This window comes from Beta vulgaris, chromosome 7 (assembly GCF_026745355.1).
Source record: "Beta vulgaris subsp. vulgaris cultivar EL10 chromosome 7, EL10.2, whole genome shotgun sequence".
Lineage (NCBI taxonomy): Eukaryota > Viridiplantae > Streptophyta > Magnoliopsida > Caryophyllales > Amaranthaceae > Beta > Beta vulgaris.
The window spans coordinates 56,003,823-56,024,319 of record NC_079208.1 but is presented as its reverse complement, the minus strand read 5'-3'; the positions used below and the strand labels follow the sequence as shown (position 1 = coordinate 56,024,319).

The window sequence follows — 20,497 nt, the reverse complement described above, 5'->3', positions numbered from 1 at the left end:
GATTCTCAGTTTCTCTGCTTCATCTCAACTTAGATCAATGTAAGCATCTAATTCAGCTTTTTATTCATAGTATTTTACTTTGATTTAAGCTTTCAATCTAATTTGTGGATATTGATAATTGAAATGATGTCAAATGCTCAAGAATCTCAAAAAACATTGTGAATCATTGAATCTAAATCGGGGAAAAAGATATAATAATCGGACTGTACTGGATTCGGACTCAAGAAAAAATTATCGGACTGGATTGGACTGGACTCAAAAAAAAATTGGATCGGACTTGGACTCAATTGCTCGCCCAAAAAACTTTGGACTGGATTTGGATTTGACAAAGTCCAATCCAATCCAACCCACTTACACCCCTAATAGTGAGAGTGATTTCATGCTCAAATGATAGTGAATTCAAGGCATAGCTTCAGGGAAGCATTGTTGCTTCTTATACAACAATATATCTTAAGTTGTTGCAAATCAATGATAATATATAATCCAATCAGTTACATTCTATATAAAAAAAATCTCAGCCGCATTTTTAAATTTATACCATGTAGACAAAGATAAAGACAAATTAATGTTGTTTTGAGTCTTCTTTTAAAGACTCCAAGTTTTAAATATACAACTAGTTATTAGGCCCGGGCTATGCTCCGGGTAAGACAAAAATTCATTTATTAATATAATACTTTATGATAATAACACTAAATACAACCTAGCCTAGTGGTTAAAACTTTAGTACATGTACTTGAGGTCTCTAGATTAAACCTTATACTATGCAGTTTCTTAATTTTTTTATTGTACATGGATTACATGAACTAAAACTCCCTAGGGAGAGCGCCACGTGGCATAGTTTCTTATTTTCGCACGCCTTTTAATATATTTGTATAGATTTTACCATCATTATTGTTCATTAGAAAAAAAAAAAGAAGAACAAGACTATGCATTTTCCGTTACGAATTACTAGCAAACTAGTGTATACAAGATACATATTTTTTGAACAAAAAAAATACAAGCCTCTGCCTGGAAATAAAGCCTCGTAATTAAAGTCTAATGTGTTACCATTCTTTGGGACAACTTCTTATTGAGACAATACTTGTCAATTCGGATGGAACAAGGAGTCCGGATCCTCTAGAGTTTTAGTGAAACTCTACAAGGTAGACTTGTATCTGAGCCATACATCAAAAAATCAAGGCTCATATTGATGGAAGGGAAAGATTTAGGGGTAGATTTTGATGAGATAAAATAGGGGGAGTTTTGGAAAGAGATTATATGAGCCATTGATTTTTTATTGAATGGTCGATATTGCTCAAACTCTACCTTGTAGAGTTATTTTACAACTCTAGAGGATCCAAACACATGGAACAAGTACCTTCATTGAGGTAAATGCAAGTTTTTCGACATTAAAAATAAGTCAAAAACTACTAATTATTTTTGAAATGGCAATTGGAATGATTTTAAGTCCTATTTATTCATTATCTATGTTACGTAAAATATTTTACGGGTATAGATTATTTAACATTACAAACTCTTCTTTTTTCTATTCTGGGCCGCGGGAAACTTTTTAGGAAATTTATATGTAAATGAGATTGATCATGTACCTTCCATATTTAAAAGTCAGGAATCTGGATCTTCTAATAAAGTTTTACGAGAACTCTAAAAGGATGGTTGAGATTGAGCTAAGGGCCTATTTTCCCCAACTTATTTTCAGTTCAGTTCAGTTCCATTCTTTTATAACCATTAATTTTGTTAAATATTATTATTATGTTGGTCTAATTTATTTTACTAATTACTCTTATTATTATTTATATTTATATCATTATTATTAAGTATTATTTTTCTATATTTATTATAGCTTTACTCATTATTACTATTATTATTGTTAGGAAGAACATGATTTAGGTATAAAGCACAAATAAACCCAAGTTTTTAGCCCATAAACCAATCAAATTGCGTCAAAATACTTTATGATGCAATTTTGCGCGGTCAGACCCAATCATTATTTTTACTACTAAATAATTATTATATTATTAAATCTAATTGTTAAAATAGTAATATTAATTTACTTTTTAGATATTATTGTTATTATATAATCATCATCAAGTATTAATATATTAATACAAATAATATAAAATTATTATTATTAATTATCATTATTATCATTAATTATTATTATTAATTTATGATTATTAATATTATTTATTTATAACTATCATTTAAATTTAAAAATATCTAAAATACTATTATTATTATTCATTATTAATTATTCATTATTAATACTTATCATTATACTCCCTCCGTTTCCTAAAGATCTTCCCACTTACTGTTCCTACAGATACCAAGGAAAATCAAGTTGTGTGGGGCATGGTGTGAGTAAGTAGGAGAGAGAAAGGGAATAAGATAAATAAACAAATAAAAAGGGGTTAAAGTAGGAGAAAGAAATAGAGTAAAATTGAATTAATAATGTAATGGTGGACCATATGATAGTGACATGAGAGGGTAAATAGGGAAATTTGTTTTGCCAAATAAGGAATAAAGCAAAAGAGGGAAGATCTTTGGGAAACACCCTTAAACGGAAAGAGGGAAGATCTTTAGAACGGATGAGAATTATTATTTAATATTCATATTATTATTATTTAAATATTATTTATATATTGATTTCATTCAATTTAATTCAATTCAGTTTAATTCAATTCAGTTCAATTCAGTTCAGCTATTTTATGTTGAAGAAAACATGCCCTAACTCAACAAGTAGAATTCTCTTAGAACTCTAGAAGATTCAGACTTGCTATTTAGACAAAATTATGGAATTATCATGTTAAATGTTAATATCTTTTAACATATCTAATCCTATTGGCCGTTATTCCCAACTGGGAGTATTCCTATTCGGATTTGTTGTAGGATTAATTTTGTTGCACTATATAAAGCACCAGCTACACCTTAAACATTTTATTAGTTAGTCCAAAAGTTTTTGACTCTCTAATCTCTCTCTTTCATCTAGCAATCACCGCCTACACACAACCTCAAGAACACGCACATTAAACCACCACCAAGACTACCACCACTAGTCTAACCACGACCGCATCGCGCCGACAACATAAGATGAACACTTTTACTGCTCCGCCCGGCTACAAGTTCCGACCCACAAGTCAAATAATTCTTATCACACATCTTAAACCTATAGTTTTTGGTGATTTAGAAAATTACTTACAAGCAATAATAATATACGTGAAGCTGATATCTATAGTTGTCATCCATCTGAGTTATTTCAAGACTTGCAACACAACGATGACGAATATAAAATCGGACGTTATTTTACACTACATTGAAGAAAGTTAGTGACAAAGATAGTAAGAATGGAAGAAACTACGTAGAAATATTGAAAAAATTGGAAAGTGGCATGGTGAGTATTACCAAGACAATTCTTGATGATCATGGTGAAGTTATAGGGTATGATAAATATTTCAAGTTTGTATCAGAAACAAAAGATGATAATAAGACGGAGGAATGGATATCATGAGTATTCTTTAAAACAAGAGCTTATACGGAGTATATTGATGAAAAGAAGAAGAATTTAGTGGTATGTAAGATGTCAAGATAGTGAAGGCTAATCGCATAGTCAAAAACAAAATAGAGTGTTGATTCGTTTGAGATGTGCACAAGCACAACCTTGTTCTTTCATGGTAGTAGTAAAATAATAATGACGTGATTATGATAGCGAATTATGCGGAACAACAACAACAACAACAACAACTAACAACCAAGTGATCATGATCAGATTATTGTTAATCACTCGGAAGATAGTACTATTGTTGGTAGCAATGTCGTCAATAATGGTAGTGACATGAATATGATGACGAATTATGTCTTTATTTGATCAACAAGAGGAAGAACTATCGTGGAAGAACCAACAATCAAGTGATCATATTATTGTTAATAACTTGGAAGATAATACTATTGTTGGTAGCAATGTCGTCAATGGTAGTGACATGAATATGATGACGGATTATGTCATTGTTACTGGTGAACAAGAGGAACTACCATCACGGTCGTCTTCGTGGATGAGCCAACAAGGAAGTGATGAGATTATTCTTAACAACTTGGAAGATAATGTCGTCAATGGTAGTGACATAATATGATGATGATTATGTCTTTATTGATCAACAAGATGAAGAACCATCATGGAATAAACAACAACCAAGTGATCAGATTATTATTAATAACACGGATGATAGTACTATTGTTGGTAGCAGCAATGTGAATGGTTGTAACTTGAATATGATGACGGATTATGTTGTTATTGCTGAACAAGAGGATGAAGAAGTATCATGGAAGAACCAACAACAAAGTCAAAGTGATCAGATTATTATTTTAACAACTTGGAAGATGTCAATGGTAGTAACGTGAGGATAGACCAACTATTTAATTATGAATTCAATGCCGTAAAGTACGTAAAGAAGGAGATATATTTGTACATTCATTATTGATCACTGAGGAAGAGCAAGATGATTTGATCAGAGAATACCAACAAACTCAGCACGCAGGAGAATGAAATTTGGTAGTGATTTTTTTTTTGGGGAATTTTGTAGTGATATCATTTTGATAGTTTCACGTAATTCTTTTGATTTAGCACGTTAGATTTTTTATGTTTTTGTTTGATTCAAAATTTTTAAGAAGCAATAACATTCTGTATTTGTGTTATGTTTCGTGCCTAGATATGTTTTCAAGTAAGCAACTTTATAATATATGACTTTGATAGCCACAAATCTTATGTCTTGTTCAGCTGGTTTTAAAATGTATGCAAAAGTTAATTAGTTGTATTAATATATAAACAAAATTCATTCTCAATTATCCTTAATCTATTGCAAAAAGATCGAGATATTGAAAAAGTAGATAGATTATTAGCATTTTAAAGCATTTTAAAGGTGCAATTATGCAAGCATTTTAAAAGTAATGATGTAGCTTAGAAAAGAATTGAAGACATACCCAGCAAATAAATATGATAAAGCATGACATCTTTCAAGTCATGAAACGCAACAATGAGTGATTTGTACAAAAGGATAGAAATGCTTGGATAGATGGAAGTAGTAACTACAATACACTACTATCCTAGAAATTCTTGCCAAGATGAAGCCACTGATTCCCCATAGTAGAAGCTTCAGCTAAGATTGAGGAATCAATTAGATATTCTAATGTTAGAGGTACTTGAGAAATGAGAATCAATCTTTTATTAGCCATACTCTAAAGTGAATTTGTTAGGTCACTGTTAATTTATGAGGTGGTCTATAATATTAAAGCGCCATTAGTTGTTATATTTGTATAATAGTATGATTATCATATAGAGTAGGGTACGTTATTCTTAACTCGATTAATTTTCATTCACTTCAGAAAAAAGAAATTTCACTTAGGGTTAATAAAGATGGATAAGTTTAAATAAGAGTACTTGAAGAGATCAGTTAATAAATTGAGTTAAAGCTAAAAAGATGAGCGATAATTTTAAAAAATTCCAACAATTCAAAATTATTAAAATTTAGATAGGAGAATACATCTTCATATACATAACACAAGATAAGGGAATTACATCTTTCAAAAAAAAAAAAAAAAAAAAGGGAATTACACATACAACCTCATCACTCATCAGCATGTCAAAAAAAATCCTATGAGGGGCCTTTTGCCTTACAGTTTTCGAGTTTATGACACAAACTTTCACATATAAAAAAAAAAAAAGTAGGAGATTCGCGAGCAACTTCTTTTTTTTGCTAACTTTACGTGTCATAAATGTGAGTGCAAATGTAGGAAAAGAAAGGGAGATGTTTTTTTGAATAGGAAAAGAAAGGGAGATATTAGTAATATGCTGTAATTATCGGTTGTATCATCCTGTAAAAAAAAAGCAATATACAGCCCTAAGGACGGTATATAAGATGCTCAAAATGAAAAAAAAAATGAATATTTCCATTGGCATACCCGAGTTCTGGCGAAATCCCACTAATATACCTGAGTTTTTTTTCTCCCCACTAGTATACTTGAGTTTAACCTAATATCTCAATTACAACTAAAACATTCCTTAAACCTTAATATAAATCTAAACCTTAATTAAAAAAAACCCTTAAACTACCCAACCGCCCCCCTACCCAGCCACCCCCGGCCCACCGGCTACCCAACCACCCCCACCCCTTAAACCCCTACCGCCGAACCCCCCACCCCTACCCAGCCACCCCACCGGCTACCCAACCACCCCCACCCCTTAAAACCCCTATCGCCGAACCCCCCACCCGTGCACATCCACCCCACCGGCTGCCCAACCACCCCACCCCTTAAAGGCTTAAACCCCTACCGCCGAACCCCCCACCCCTGCCCATCCACCCCACCGGCTGCTTAACCCCCCTGCCACCCCATCGGCTGCCCAACCACCCCCCACCCTTAAACCCCTACAGCCGAACCCCCCACCACTGCCCAGCCGCCTCCCCTGCCTAGCCACCCCATCGGCTGCCCAACCACCCAACCACCCTCCCATCCCACCCCAATCTGACCACTCCCACCTCATCCCCGCCTTCCGAGCACCCCGCACACCATCACAGCGGAATTTCGCCAAAACTCGGGTATACCAGTGAAAATATCCCCAAAAAAACGTATTAAATTGATCATTTATTGCACCTGTTGATGCATAATAATCTTTCCACAAATTCTTAACTTATTTCCATTTAAGATAGTGTATTCACGTTTTATATGCATTTCATAGGAAGCATATAGCATAACCGGAAAAAAAAAATTATTGATTGCATCGGTTTATCGTCCTAATAAAATACAAAATATGATGTTATGTTTAGTAATATAATATCATCACTTGATATAAACCTTTTAATATCTTTGCCATGAATAGTGAGTGTGATTTCATGCTCAAATGATAGTAGAATTCAAGGCATAGCTTCAGGGAAGCATTGTTGCTTCTTATACAATAATATCTCTTAAGTTCTTGCAAATAGATGATAATATATAATCCAATCAGTTACAATTTATATAAAAAAAATGTGAGCCGTATTTTTAAAATTATACCACGTAGGCAAAGGAAAAGACAAACTAATGTTGTTTTGAGTCATTTTGTTGCACTATATAAAGCACCAGCTACACCTTAAACTTTTCATTAGCTTATTGTCCAAAATATTTTGTCTCTGATCTCTCTCTTTCATCTAGCATCACCGCCTACACAAAACCTCAAGAACTACCAATAACACCACCAATACTACCACCTCTAGTCTAACCACGACCGTGTCGCGCCGACAGCGTAACGATGAACACATTAACTGTTCCGCCCGGCGTCAAGTTCCGACCCACAAGTCAAGCAATTCTTATCAAATATCTTAAACCTATCGTTTTTGGTGATTTAGATAAACTACCTCCAAGCAATAATATACGTGAAGTGGATATCTATAGTTGTCATCCATCGGAGTTATTTCAAGACTTGCAACACAACGATAACGAATATAAAATCGAACGTTATTTTTATACTACATTGAAGAAAGTTAGTGAGAAAGATAGCAAGAATGGAAGAAATTACGCAAGAATTGTTGAAAAAATTGGAAAGTGGCATGGTGAGTATACCAAGACAATTCTTGATGATCATGGTGAAGTTATAGGGTATGATAAATATTTCAAGTTTGTATCAGAAACAAAAGATGATAATAAGACGGAAGAATGGAATATGCATGAGTATTCTTTAAAACAAGAACTTATACCAGAGTGTGTTGATGAAGTAAAGAAGAATTTAGTGGTATGTAAGATTGTCAAGATAGTGAAGGCTAATCGCATAGTCAAAAACAAAAATAGAGTGTTGATTCGTTTAAAACAAGAACCTCGTTCTTGTCATGGTAGTAATAGTAATAACTTTGACTTGAATAATCCACCGGCACCGGATATTTGATTATGAAGTTCAATGCCGTAAAGTACGTAAAGAAGAAGACTTAAGAGTGTAAAACAAATACTTTATGTAGAATGAAATTTGGTAGTGATTGATTTTTTTTTAGGGGAATTTTGGTAGTCATATTGGATGGAACATATAATATCATTTTGTAATTTCTTAAATTTTTTGATACTTTCATGTAATTATTTTGATTTAGCAAGTTAGATTTTTTATGTTTTCTGTTTGATTCAAAATCTTTAAGAAGCAATAACATTGTGTATTTTAAGAAGCAAGAGTAAAAATAAAGATGTAGCTTAAAAAAGAATTGAAGACATAACCAGCGCAGCAGATAAATATGATAAAGCATGACACTCTTTCAAGTCATGAAATGCAACAATGAGTGATTTGTACAAAAGGATAGAAATGCTTGGATAGATGGAAGTAGTAACTACAATACACTACTATCTAGAAATTCTTGCCAAGATGAAGCCACCGATTCCCCATAGTGAAGCTTCAGCTAAGTTTGCTACCTTGCAGCACCATTTTCAGTTTTTAAAATGACAATGTCTTCGGAAGTCACAGCTAGATATTTACGACATAAACCTATGCATAAAAACATCAAATCCAAAAGCTCCTTACAGTTAACATTAACACGTCAGCCAATACGGGCAGATCTCCTCAATCTAGTTCTCTGAGAGGAACCAGATCCTACATTATCTGGATCCTGAGTCTGGGACTGACAGTTCCTTGTTCTCTTCCTCTGAGAAGATCTATTAGAAGGTTGGCTCTCTGTTTGCTCGTTTAACTCATCCTCGTTATCGACCAATTCTTCTTTGGTAACCGTATATGGCCAAGGTTTGTGACAACCAGGACAAACGTTTTCGACCTAAAAATGATACATTTGAACAGCTTATTAAACAAAACAAAAAAGCCTCTGCCTGGAAAATAAGGCCTCGTAAAGTCTAATGTGTTACCGTTCTTTGAGAAAACTTCTTGATGAGACGGTACTTGTGAATTCGGAATTTCGGATGGAACAACCTTCATTCCGGCATGAATCTGCCTGTTAGCAACAAAGCAGCCAGGTATGTTAGATTGAAGGGGGAAACAGTCCACTAGAAGTAGAAGAAATGCAAGCTCTTCAGTTCTGACATAAAGAAATAGTCAATCAGAATGATAGCTTAATTAAATTGGGATAGTAATATCAAAGAAATCTAGAGCACCAAATTAAGAGAAAGCAGAAACTCATTTGCATTTCCATTGAACTATATAATAGTTAACCTGTTAGAAAAAAGTATAGTCACAAAGGCGAGAAGACACAATACAGAATTGCAAACTATCCATTTTTATAATACAGCTTCTCATGAACATATAGTCAGTTCTATAAGAAGAAATTTAAAAGGGAGAAAATTTACTCCAACTAGAGAGAAAAAGGAGAAGATTAAGGAGATCAAATAAACTTTAGTAAAAAGATCAACTCACCTTCACACCAGCCTCATTGCAAACATCACATGAAGGGATCTCATTAAGGCGGAGCCAACTTCGAAGATCAAGGAATGATCTAATACCAAATCCAATATTACCATCTAGATTGGAGAGCCATCAATCACGAACAAGATCCTCAAGAGCTTTTTCCTTCTGAGACATTGAGAAATTCCTCAATGCAGCAGGCACATCCTGGAACTGTGATTCTGATTGTGAAACACTTGGAACCTGTTTTTTTCGCCATATAACTATCAACCACCAGAATAAGTGCCTAAGAATGTGGACTAGCATAAGAAAGAAGCCACTGTAAAACCTATATATTTGATCAAGCAAAAGGAGAAATACAAGTCACTAGATAACAATTTCACCCATGAGCAAGATTACTGCAAGGCTATCACAAGTATCTAACATAGTTTGCAATTAAGCCTCTGCATTCTGCAATCACATTATGCTCTTGAGTCTTGATAACAAGTCCATAGATAACAAATTGACCCATGAACAGATCTCATTGCCCTTTTGACCTGTCTCTATCTCTTTCATAGTTTCATCCCGAAAGGCCCTAAGACACCTTTTCCCTCCCAAGAAAAGAGAAGAATATTGTGGGACCAAATGACTGGAAAGCAATAGTAAATCATCAACAAAAACAAAATAAATGTAATAAGATTAATGACAAGATGCTTTAATAGTTATCAGTAGTTAAATTTTCCTAAATTCCAAAGTCATTCCAGAGTAATTGACGAACCTGACTGTCCAATCTTGTATGGAAGGCATCAATATTAGTGATGAAACCCTGGCCAGCAGCATCTTGTACAATTGCTTCTATCTGTCATTTGAAATTGAAAGTAAAATATCCAGCAATGAACTATGATTTGGAGTAATTTCTCAGTTTCCATCATAAATCTCACAAGTCAAAACAACCAAGCAACCCAAATCATCTCTGGCACCTAACAACCAATTCCCAACCAAACCATCGACATAATGTTGTGGAATCAACAACTTTTAGCTCAAAAGCATACATTTCACATTCAACGAGAAGAAAACCGATCAAAAAAATTCACGTTATAACCTAAAATTCACACATACCCACTACCCCTTCTTTTCCAAATATAAGGCACCCCACGATTTCGATACATATCTTTGATGAAATTCATAAAAACTCACCACCAAATTTCTTTTGAGGTCCTACTTCCACAATTCTCTCCATTGATGCGACCACTCAACTAACTTAGGTCATTCCAAAATTTCACTTAAGATAAAATGTGTTACAATCTTTCCATCCAAATTGCCAATGCAATGTCATAACTAACATTTTCTGAAAACTTGAGCATTACCTTGAAAGAAATTCCACCTCAAAACTATTCTCCCTCCAATAAAAAACATATAAATTCAAACAATTCAAAATTTAAACTAGTCTCATATACATAAAATAGCATAAAGAACTAAATTAAATGAAGAAATGAAGCTTACAATTCCCTTGTAAAAGACAATTTGAGGAACAGAGTATTTAGAGCCGAGTTTCGATTGTTCATCCTCAACATTGTTAACAACACCATAATAAACAACACCATCGTACTGGTTTCTAGTTTCTACAAGCTCGCAACTCAAATTGAACAAAGGAAAGTTCTTTGTTTATCTTCAATAGATAATCATTAAACAACTTACCGTTAACACCTGTATAATTGTAAGAAATTACTAATAATTACAGAGAAATTAGTGCTCGCAATTTACTACAACTGCAAAAATTGACGGAAAGAAGAAGAAAAAAAACCTGGTTTTCTTCCAGTTACGCCCTCGAAGATTTTGTGAAATTCATCTGATTTAAGAGGTCCGCGAGAAAGTAGAGACTGAATTTTAGGGCGAATTTGAAGCTACCTGAACCCTAATTTGCGACAAGGAGTGAAGGGAAACTGAAATGTGATGGAAAAATCCCTAATTTTAGGGCCTTTTCTTTGTTTTCCCTAATTCTTAAAGTTTCTTTTGGCGCCAAATACCTATGTATTGCTAGCAAATGCAATGCTTCCGTTTTAGAAGGTTTTTGTTTTGTCCCTATGCTTGGAATGCGTGTGAAGACAAATAAAGAGTAAATTGCCATTTTAAATTGGTATTTAAATTAAAGCTCAGGTATGACACGACTCACAGGCTCATCGTGTTGGGTTGTCTCGTGCTCACTCTTAAGTTTGAAACTCGTGATTTTATCATGCTTTTGTGTTTAGCAATTTATAATTCGTGTCATGTCATGTCATGTTATGTCATGTCGTGCAATATTTTTCCATCCTAGAGAGTAGTCTGGACACGATGAACAACCCAACAGCACAATAACATTAAATAAGTGTTACATGTTGTAGTAATAACACTTACTAGTACTAATTTGTCTTTAAATATCAAAAGCCTAATAGTTAATTGACCCTGTTTGACAAATAGAGTTTAGCTGTTAGAGTTTAGGGTTTGTTGTTAGAGTTTTAACTTTTTGTTCTGCAAATTTGACTACTGATTTGACAACTTTTTATATAAATGTGTTTGGTCATAATTAACTAATTACTAAAAGCTTATTGCCATTTGTTTGTGTAGAATGACATTTATAGACATCTTAATACATATGTATACTATTATTATTAGGGGCAAAAAAGTCATTAAACATATTTCTACATAATCCTCTAAAGAAAAAGCTCCTAATCATTTTGAGAGTTTTCATGCTAAAACTCTCTAAAATTCTCTTTTACCAAACAGTCAAATATTATTTCACCATGAAATCACTCCCTAATTATCTGTATACTGATTGATTATTTAGCACTAGATTCTTTGTAATTTTCAGCTTGTTAAAGTTTGTGTTAGGGAAAAACAAATTTGTGGTGGAAAAAGTTAAAAGATTTTTGTACAAGGGAACAAGGCCCAACCTACTAAAATAAACACTACGGCCCAGTTCGGTTTGTTATTTTCATTATGAAAATTTTTCATCAAAAAGAAAAACATTTTCAGGTAGATTAACAACTGTTTTTTTTTTTTCTGATTTTACTGCAAGTTCAAGCCAATAAACATAAATTCATACTTAAGTCATAATCATCATATATATGATATTAAAGCAAGAAAAAATTAGCCTACGTGGCAGCCTCATACAAATTCTGCTCTTACAATTCACCCCGCATTCATAGAGCAATGAAACAGATTCCACATGTCACGTCCCATTAAAATGATTTTGTTTGATTATGATATTATTAGTTTCCAAAAATTCAAAAATCAATCATTAAATGCTTTAGGAAAACATCCAATTTGTTAAGTTGAAGATATATCCATGATTTTGGCGCGTAAAAGAAAGATTCCTCACTGGAAGGAAATCTCCACTTAAGCAAATCTTCCAAGGTTTTTACTTTCCAGTCAAATATTCCATTCAGCTATCTTTTTGATGTTGAAAAATATTTGCAGGATGGTTTTAGATTGATACTGAAATTGTTTAAGAAAATTTAGTTACACACAATTAATGACTGTATTATAAATTCGTGCAAGAATATACACACATTCCTTCTTTGTTTACTCTTTTACCTTTTTCGCAGTGTTCATATATGACATAATCATCCTATTATATATCATACTTTACGAAAGAAGTATAAACAACTCATGGTGATGGCTGATGGGTTGAATGAAAAAATTGCAAATGTGAAGTAGTATATGATATTGATAATATGTTAGCCAGCTAATTAATTTTCTTTTTCTTAATTCACTTTTGGTAATGATATAATGAGATGCTAGCCCGTTCAGAGGAAATGCAAATGCAATAATAATAGTCATGCAAATTTATTTTATTACCAAATAAGAAATAAACAGATGTTTTGTTCAAAAAAAAAATGTCACACCATGACTATTATCAGAGGTTACATATAACAAAAACAATAAAAACAATAACAACTCCATCTTTAGTCCCAAAGTGGTCTAAGGCGCTAATATGAATCATCATAACAAATCATATCCACGACCAATACATACTAATTTTTTTTAAAAAAAAAACAGAGTTAGGACCTGTTCTCTTTAGCATAAAACAATTAAACAGGATTAAATTATAACTAATAATAATGATAATAATTTAGAATTGAACTGAACTGAAAATAAGTTGGGGAACAGTCTCTTAAAGTGAGAGAAGTAAGACAAAGACAATATATGAAACAAGAAATAAATAAGGTAAAAAAAGTGAAAACCAACATATAAGGGTCGGTTCACTTCAACTTATTTTGACAAAACTATGACGATATAATTCGAAAAAATTTAGATGATTAGGTGATCCAACGGGTTGTCAACCCTCTAATTATTGAAATTTCCTTGACCAATAGTACATTCAGACATTAATTTTATGATTGTTCTCTCTCCAATTTATTGTATATATATATTAATATTATTATTTTATTGTGTCTAAGAGGGTTAACCTTAGGATCATTCAAAAATTTCCCACACTCTTACATTAAAAAAACAAAAATATATACACATCCACTTAGAACTTACGCTTGATATTATATTAATTTTAAAAAATGTACACTTTGAATTTGGCCCATTCTATATAAAAATTCTAAAATAAAAATTAGCATAGAGATGAAACATGGCCATGTGCTTAAATTATAAATATAGCTTTCTTTAATAGTTTCGAGACACTAATTGAAGGTGAATCAACAAAATGAGTTAATTACATATCAAGCTTATATATCAAAAGAGGATTTATAAGTATTCAATTTTAGTTGGTCTATAAGAGAGTAAAACTGTTGTTGAAAGATCAGAAGTTATCGAATTAGAAAAGTTGTTAATTTGTCCATGCACTTTGTTTTGACAAATTCTTTTTTCTTTGATGTAAAAGATCATATTGAAATGTAAATTATATGGAGAACTCATAAAACACACATACATTATACAAGTACTGTGGGCCTGTTCTCCCCAGCTTATTTTCAGTTCAGTTCAGTTCAATTCAGTTCAGTTCAGTTCAATTCAGTTCAGTTCAGTTCAGACCAGTTCAGTTCAGTTCAGCTCTTGACAATACTTCTACTCTCACATATCACTATTCATTTCAGTCCAGTTCAATTCAGTTCAGATCAGTTCAGTTCAATTCAGTTCAGTTCAGTTCAATTCAGTTCAGCTCAGTTCAATTCAGTTCATCAGTTCAGTTCAGCTGTTTTATGCCGAAGAGAACAGGCCCTGTATGTTTATATTTGTTTACTATACAAAATTATCATATTCTAAATTAATATTGAAATTGTGGTGGCTTAATATATTATAAAATTGTTTCAAGTAAGGATTATTTCAAGTAGCAATGGGGAATAAGGTATTTAGGCAAAAAAAGTAAAGTGGGAAACCCCGTATGATACTCATTACGTTAGATGGAACGGGGAATAAGGTATGATACAATATATCATCGAAATTGTGGTAATTTCAGGTAGCAATAGGGAATAAGGTAATATACCCCATATGGTACTTATTCCGTCAGTTGGAACAAAATTTCTTATGATGTTGCATAAAAGACAGTTTTTTCGGCCATGTGTTGAAAGTCAAGGGCAATCCCTATCACATGGTAGGTTTGTATCTCCCGAGACCACCTCTTAGTCATGGCTAATTTTATGTACCCCATATGGTAAAAATTGCCTAATAGTACTAATTTATATTATGAGAAAGAACATGGGAAGTCTAACACTTTAAGGCCATTTCGAGTAAAAAATGAAGATTGTAATGTGGAGAGGGTTTCTAAGACAATTGACCCCTAAATGGTTACTGGGATAAGACCTTTTTGAAGCAGTTGAGATCATTAATTTACCTTTGTCATCTCAACCCTTAGATGATGGCTTTGTGGGGCTACACCAAAATTGGTATATTATATTAAATCATGTGATCACTTTATTAATTTTTCAAAGAATTCCCATACATAAGTTATTAGCGGTTTAATTGTATCGAAAGTGTGGAGAAAATATGGAATTCCAAAGTTCCTCTTAAGGTGTTGTTGGCTTTGCTTATGACTATGTTATACAACCTCCGTTCTTTTTTTACTGCAACAATTGAGTTTTCACGTTTGCCAATGCACTATTTTAACTATTAATATCTTTAATTACTTTTTAGTAAAATTATACAAAATTGATATTCTCAAAATATATATCGAGATGAATCTAACAAGACCCCACATGACAATATTTTTCCATACATAAAAATCATAATATATAAGGCATTTGTTATAACTTCCATGTTCAACCAAACCAACATTGACAATTACTCCCCCTGTTTCAAAATATTAGGCATTCACGCTCTACGAAAATTTGCTTTGACCACAAATATATCTCTCAAATACGATAAATAAAAATTATACAGTTGGATTCGTCTTGAAAAATAATATAATAATATTATTTTTAAAAAATTTCTATCAACATAAATAGAGAGTAATTAACGGTCAAAGTTCGACCTCGAATATTGGTCGTGCCTTATATTGTGAAATGAAGGGAGTAACAATTACTTTAAAAGAAAATTATTAATGATTTTTTGTTTATCAATTATAGCACTATAAAAATTCTTATGGTTTACTTTCTTTTTTTCTTTGACGGGAAACTTATTTTTTACTTAATATCTCGCTAATTTTATGTTTATGATCAAAATTACTTCATTCTATAAAAAACACAATATAAATAAGGATATACGTCAATTATATCGATCCAACGAATGTATAAACGATTATACTGTGTAATCCTTCTATTTTTAACATTTACAATTTCTCATATATAATCCTATACAAAAACAGGTACACCAGCAAGATAATTGGATTCCTCCAATGAACAACCTCACTAGTCACTATCAAGCCCACTCAAGTGATGAGCAAATTTACATGTGTAATTGATCCTGTAACGTGTGACGAAAACACGTGCATCGACTATTGTGTGCGAGCTTATCACTTGAACCATGGCACGTGCAAGTCTACATCCACATGCTAATGCTATCCATAAACAAAGATATTGGAATCACACATGGATCATTAAAGTTAATTAATTACTTATGTTTCTTGCTTCTTGGTTAATCATAGTCTATTTCTTCTGAATTTCCAAGGAAAATAAAGCTAGTTAATATAAAGCATGGTAAGCAAGAATTCTCATGTTATATAATTGTCATTTAGGAACATTTCTCGGATTGAGGAATCAATTAGATATTTTAGTGTTAGAACTTAGAAGTACTTGAGAAATAAGAATCAATCTTTTATAACCATACTCTAGGATGAATTTGTTAGGTTACTGCTAATTTATGAGGTGATCTTATAATATTAAAGCGCCATTAGTTGTTATATTTGTATCATTGTATGATTATCATATAGACTAGGCCATGTTATTCTCAACAGGACCGTCCTGACATTTTATAGGCCCGGGACGAAACTAAATCTCAGGGGCCTTTATATATGGTGGCAAAACAAAATTTTCACCACTCATTAGTACTTCATTTGATAGCAAAATAAGTACACTATGTTTTTCTTAAACACACATCAAAATAAATAGTGAAAGTCATGTATATATCTAAATAGCATTAAAGTCAAACTGAAAATATGTTTAAATGAATAATGGGAACTTTTAAAATGAATTACTTCCTTCGTCTAAAATCACTTCTTCCACCTATTAATATACATAACTTTAAAGGATTAGTATCAATTGTTATTTTATTAAAAAAAAAAGTAGATATAACACGAGGTAGCAAAGTGGTTATTTTACTTGGAGGAGAGAGAGTGGTGGTTCATGTTTGTTGAGCAAAAAAGAAAAGATTAAAATAACTATGGGTTGTATCCAAAAAATAAAATTGCAAAGGGTAAGTACGACTAATAAAAATAAAAAAGTGTAGAAAGTATTGTGTGATAGAGGGTATAAAAAGAAAAATTGTAGATAAAAAATATATCAAAAGAAGTTGAATATAGAAAAGCAAACCATTGCCAAAAAAATAGAAAAACAAACTTTCTATCCTTATGGGATTGAACCCATATCTTCTACACTAGCAAGTGTAAAGCAAACCACCAAGCCAAACTTCATTTTGTTTATTATAATTGTTGTTTCTTTCCTTTATTACAAGCTTTAAATCAAAATTGGGACCCTATATTGATGGGCCCTGGGCGGTTGCCCCTCAAAACAACCCCCAGGGCCGGGCCTGATTCTCAACCCGGTCCATTTTCATTCACTTCAGAAAAAATAAGTTTCAATTAGGGTTGATAAAGATAAATAAGTTTAAATAAGAGTTGAAGAGATCAGTTAATAAATTGACTTAAAGCTAAAAAGATGAGCGATAATTTCAAAAAATTCCAACAATTCAAAATTATTAAAATTTAGATAGGAGAATACATCATATACATTAGGAGGAGAGTCAATGGTTGATCCCAAATTTGGATCATGAGGAGAGGGGCATTAAAGAGGAATAAAGAGATAGGAGAGAGAAAAAAAAAGGAGGAAAGAGAGCCATGGTCAGATCGTTGGAACGATCTTGGCAAACAAGAGTTCATCGCCACATGGTGGAAGGGGAGAGGAAGAAAAAAATGGAGCGGGCCCCACTGCTGCTGCATGGCAGACATCCAACGCCCCTCATTTCTCCAATCTAATGGCTAGGATTATTTGTAATTGTTAACGTTGCAAATTTTTGCATGGGACATATTGTCAGTTTAAACAACTTTTTTTTTTGGTCTATAAATAGAGACCAATATTGTTTTTACACATCTTATTTTTGAGCTTATTTTGTTATTAGAAGTCATATTTGTTTCATTTTTTTATTTATCTACCCCACAAAAATAAATTATCTCCTAGAAAATATTTGGCTAAAATTCGGGCAACATAGGGGTTAATTAAGCTGCTACGTTTTTATTATTATTATATGTTATGTAATTCTATATGTATGTGTTATTTCTATTGTTTAATGCAATATTTTATTATTATTTTTTTTTTTTTTTGGTAAATAAGTAAATTTTATTACCAAAGTAGAAAATACAAGGAAGAACCAAGCTTACAACCAACAAAACACACAAACAAAAACAAACAAAGAGAAAACTAACGTAATTTCTCTTGTTTCAAACACACCAATACATAATCTTTCTAAGAATCTCCATCGGTTGTTGATGCTTGTTTTGAAATCTCGAACATTACGTTCCTGCCACAACAAGTATACAGTAACAGAGAAACTCATTCTGTACTCCTTATGAAGAGTGGAGTTCCCATTAAATTGTCAGATACACAATGAAAGCTCCTCGCTCCAATTCCTGACATATCTATGAAATCCCATCCATTTCAACATTGCACTCCAAATCTGCCTGGAGAAAGGACATATGAAGAACAAGTGCTCCAAAGTCTCGTCATCACCAGAACACAAAATACATCTCTGATCACAGTAAAAACCAATTTTTTGCAAATAATCACATGTCAACAACCTTTTATGAAGAGCAAGCCACATGATAAACACACATTTTGGAGGGGAAGGATTATTACAGATCATTTTCTTCCAAGGTACTCTATCATGTGTACCTCTTAACAGCGCATACATCTTCTTGATTGAGAAATTTGGTTGTTGAAGAAGCTCAACTCCACCATGAACCCGAGAACAATGCTGGACAACTCCAAAAATTTTCCTAACAACCCATGATGCCTGGCTAGGAGCATCCATGGTTGTAGGATTTCGAGATTTGATATAATAACCATGTATCCAGAGGACCCAAGCTCTATCTTTCTTTTGCGCAATATTCCAGAAGAGCTTAGCAATAGCTGCAATATTCCAGAGTTTTATGTTGACTATATTCCAGCCTCCTGCAACTTTGGGGGACAAAGTGTTTCCCAAGCTACTAATGCCCTTTTAGTAGCTCCTGATCTACCAGTCCACAAAAAAGCTCTGCAAGCCGCTTGAATAAGCTTCAACACCTTCTGAGGAATCACAAAAACTTGGCACCAATAAATCTGAACCCCAAGCAAGACTGATTTAATTAACTGGATTCTACCAGCATAAGATAATAATTTAGAAGACCAACAATCAATCTTGTGTAGAATCTTCTTGATCAGGGGTTGGCACTGAATAATGGTGAGCTTTCTAGAAGAAAGAGGCACACCTAGATATTTAAAAGGCAATTCTCCTTTATTCCACCCAAATTTGCCCAAAATCTGATTTTGGATGTCATTACTAACTCCACCAAAATAAATTGAGCTTTTAGAAGGGTTAGCAACCAAACCAGACACCATAGAAAAATTTTGAAACGCTTCATAAAGTTGCTGCACAGATAAGAGATCCCCTCGTGCAAATAACAGTAGGTCGTCAGCAAAGCAAACATGAGTAATGTTTAGCCTTTTGCACTTAGGATGGAAATGAAATGCCCTATTGTATTGTAAACCCAACATGCATCTGTTCAGGTACTCCATACACAATACAAAAAGATAAGGGGAAATGGGATCCCCCTGTCGCAGACCCTTCTTGGCATCAATAGGCATAGTGAGTTCTCCATTTACATTGAAAGTATAAGAAACTGAACATAAACAAGCCATAATCCAGTTTACAAACATATTAGGGAAGCGCAGTTCCAACATCAAATATTTCACAAAAGGCCATTCTACAGAATCGTAGGCCTTTTGGAGATCAATTTTAATCATACACCTAGGAGAAAGATGCTTCCTTCCATACCCCTTAATAAGCTCATGGCTAAGAATCACATTATCAAAATAACTCTCCCTTTCACAAATGCAGATTGACTCCCTCCAATGATAAAATCCAATACACCTTGCATTCTGTTACTCAAGACTTTAGAAATAATCTTGTATAACACACTACAACAAGCTATTGGTCTAAAATTCTTGACAGAGCAAGCATTGTCACATTTAGGAATCAAGCAAACATAAGCACAATTGATTTGGCTAGGAATTATGCTAGAATCATAAAAATAATTCACAGCATGAATAATGTCCTCACCAATAATATGCCAAGAAGACTTATAAAAGTGGACATTGAAACCATCAATACCTGGAGCCTTACTGGAATCCATAGAGAATAAAGCATGTTTAATTTCCTCACCAGTGAAAGGTTGACACAGAAGTTGCTGCTGAGAGGAAGATAAAACAGGACCTCTTTGGACTACTTCTTTATCAATCATAGGAAGACTTGCAGCATTACTACCCATAAGAGCTTGAT

The 20,497-nt window shown here is 33.0% G+C and overlaps 1 protein-coding gene and 1 pseudogene across 1 annotated transcript; one reads left to right on the top strand and one right to left on the bottom strand.

Annotated features, from left to right (window-relative positions):
* The first annotated feature begins 7,273 nt into the window (after positions 1 to 7,273).
* LOC125499443 (NAC domain-containing protein 26-like) lies at positions 7,274 to 7,903 on the top strand. The gene has a single exon (XM_048648260.1). It carries the CDS (start codon positions 7,274 to 7,276, stop codon positions 7,901 to 7,903), a length of 630 nt encoding a protein of 209 aa, XP_048504217.1.
* A 527-nt stretch (positions 7,904 to 8,430) lies between these two features.
* Positions 8,431 to 18,991, bottom strand: LOC104901866 (uncharacterized; annotated as a pseudogene).
* Positions 18,992 to 20,497: the final 1,506 nt, after the last annotated feature.

Bases quoted from the DNA above. Each gene is read 5' to 3' on its own strand.
- LOC125499443 (XM_048648260.1), top strand. From the start codon at position 7,274: ATGAACACATTAACTGTTCCGCCCGGCGTCAAGTTCCGACCCACAAGT.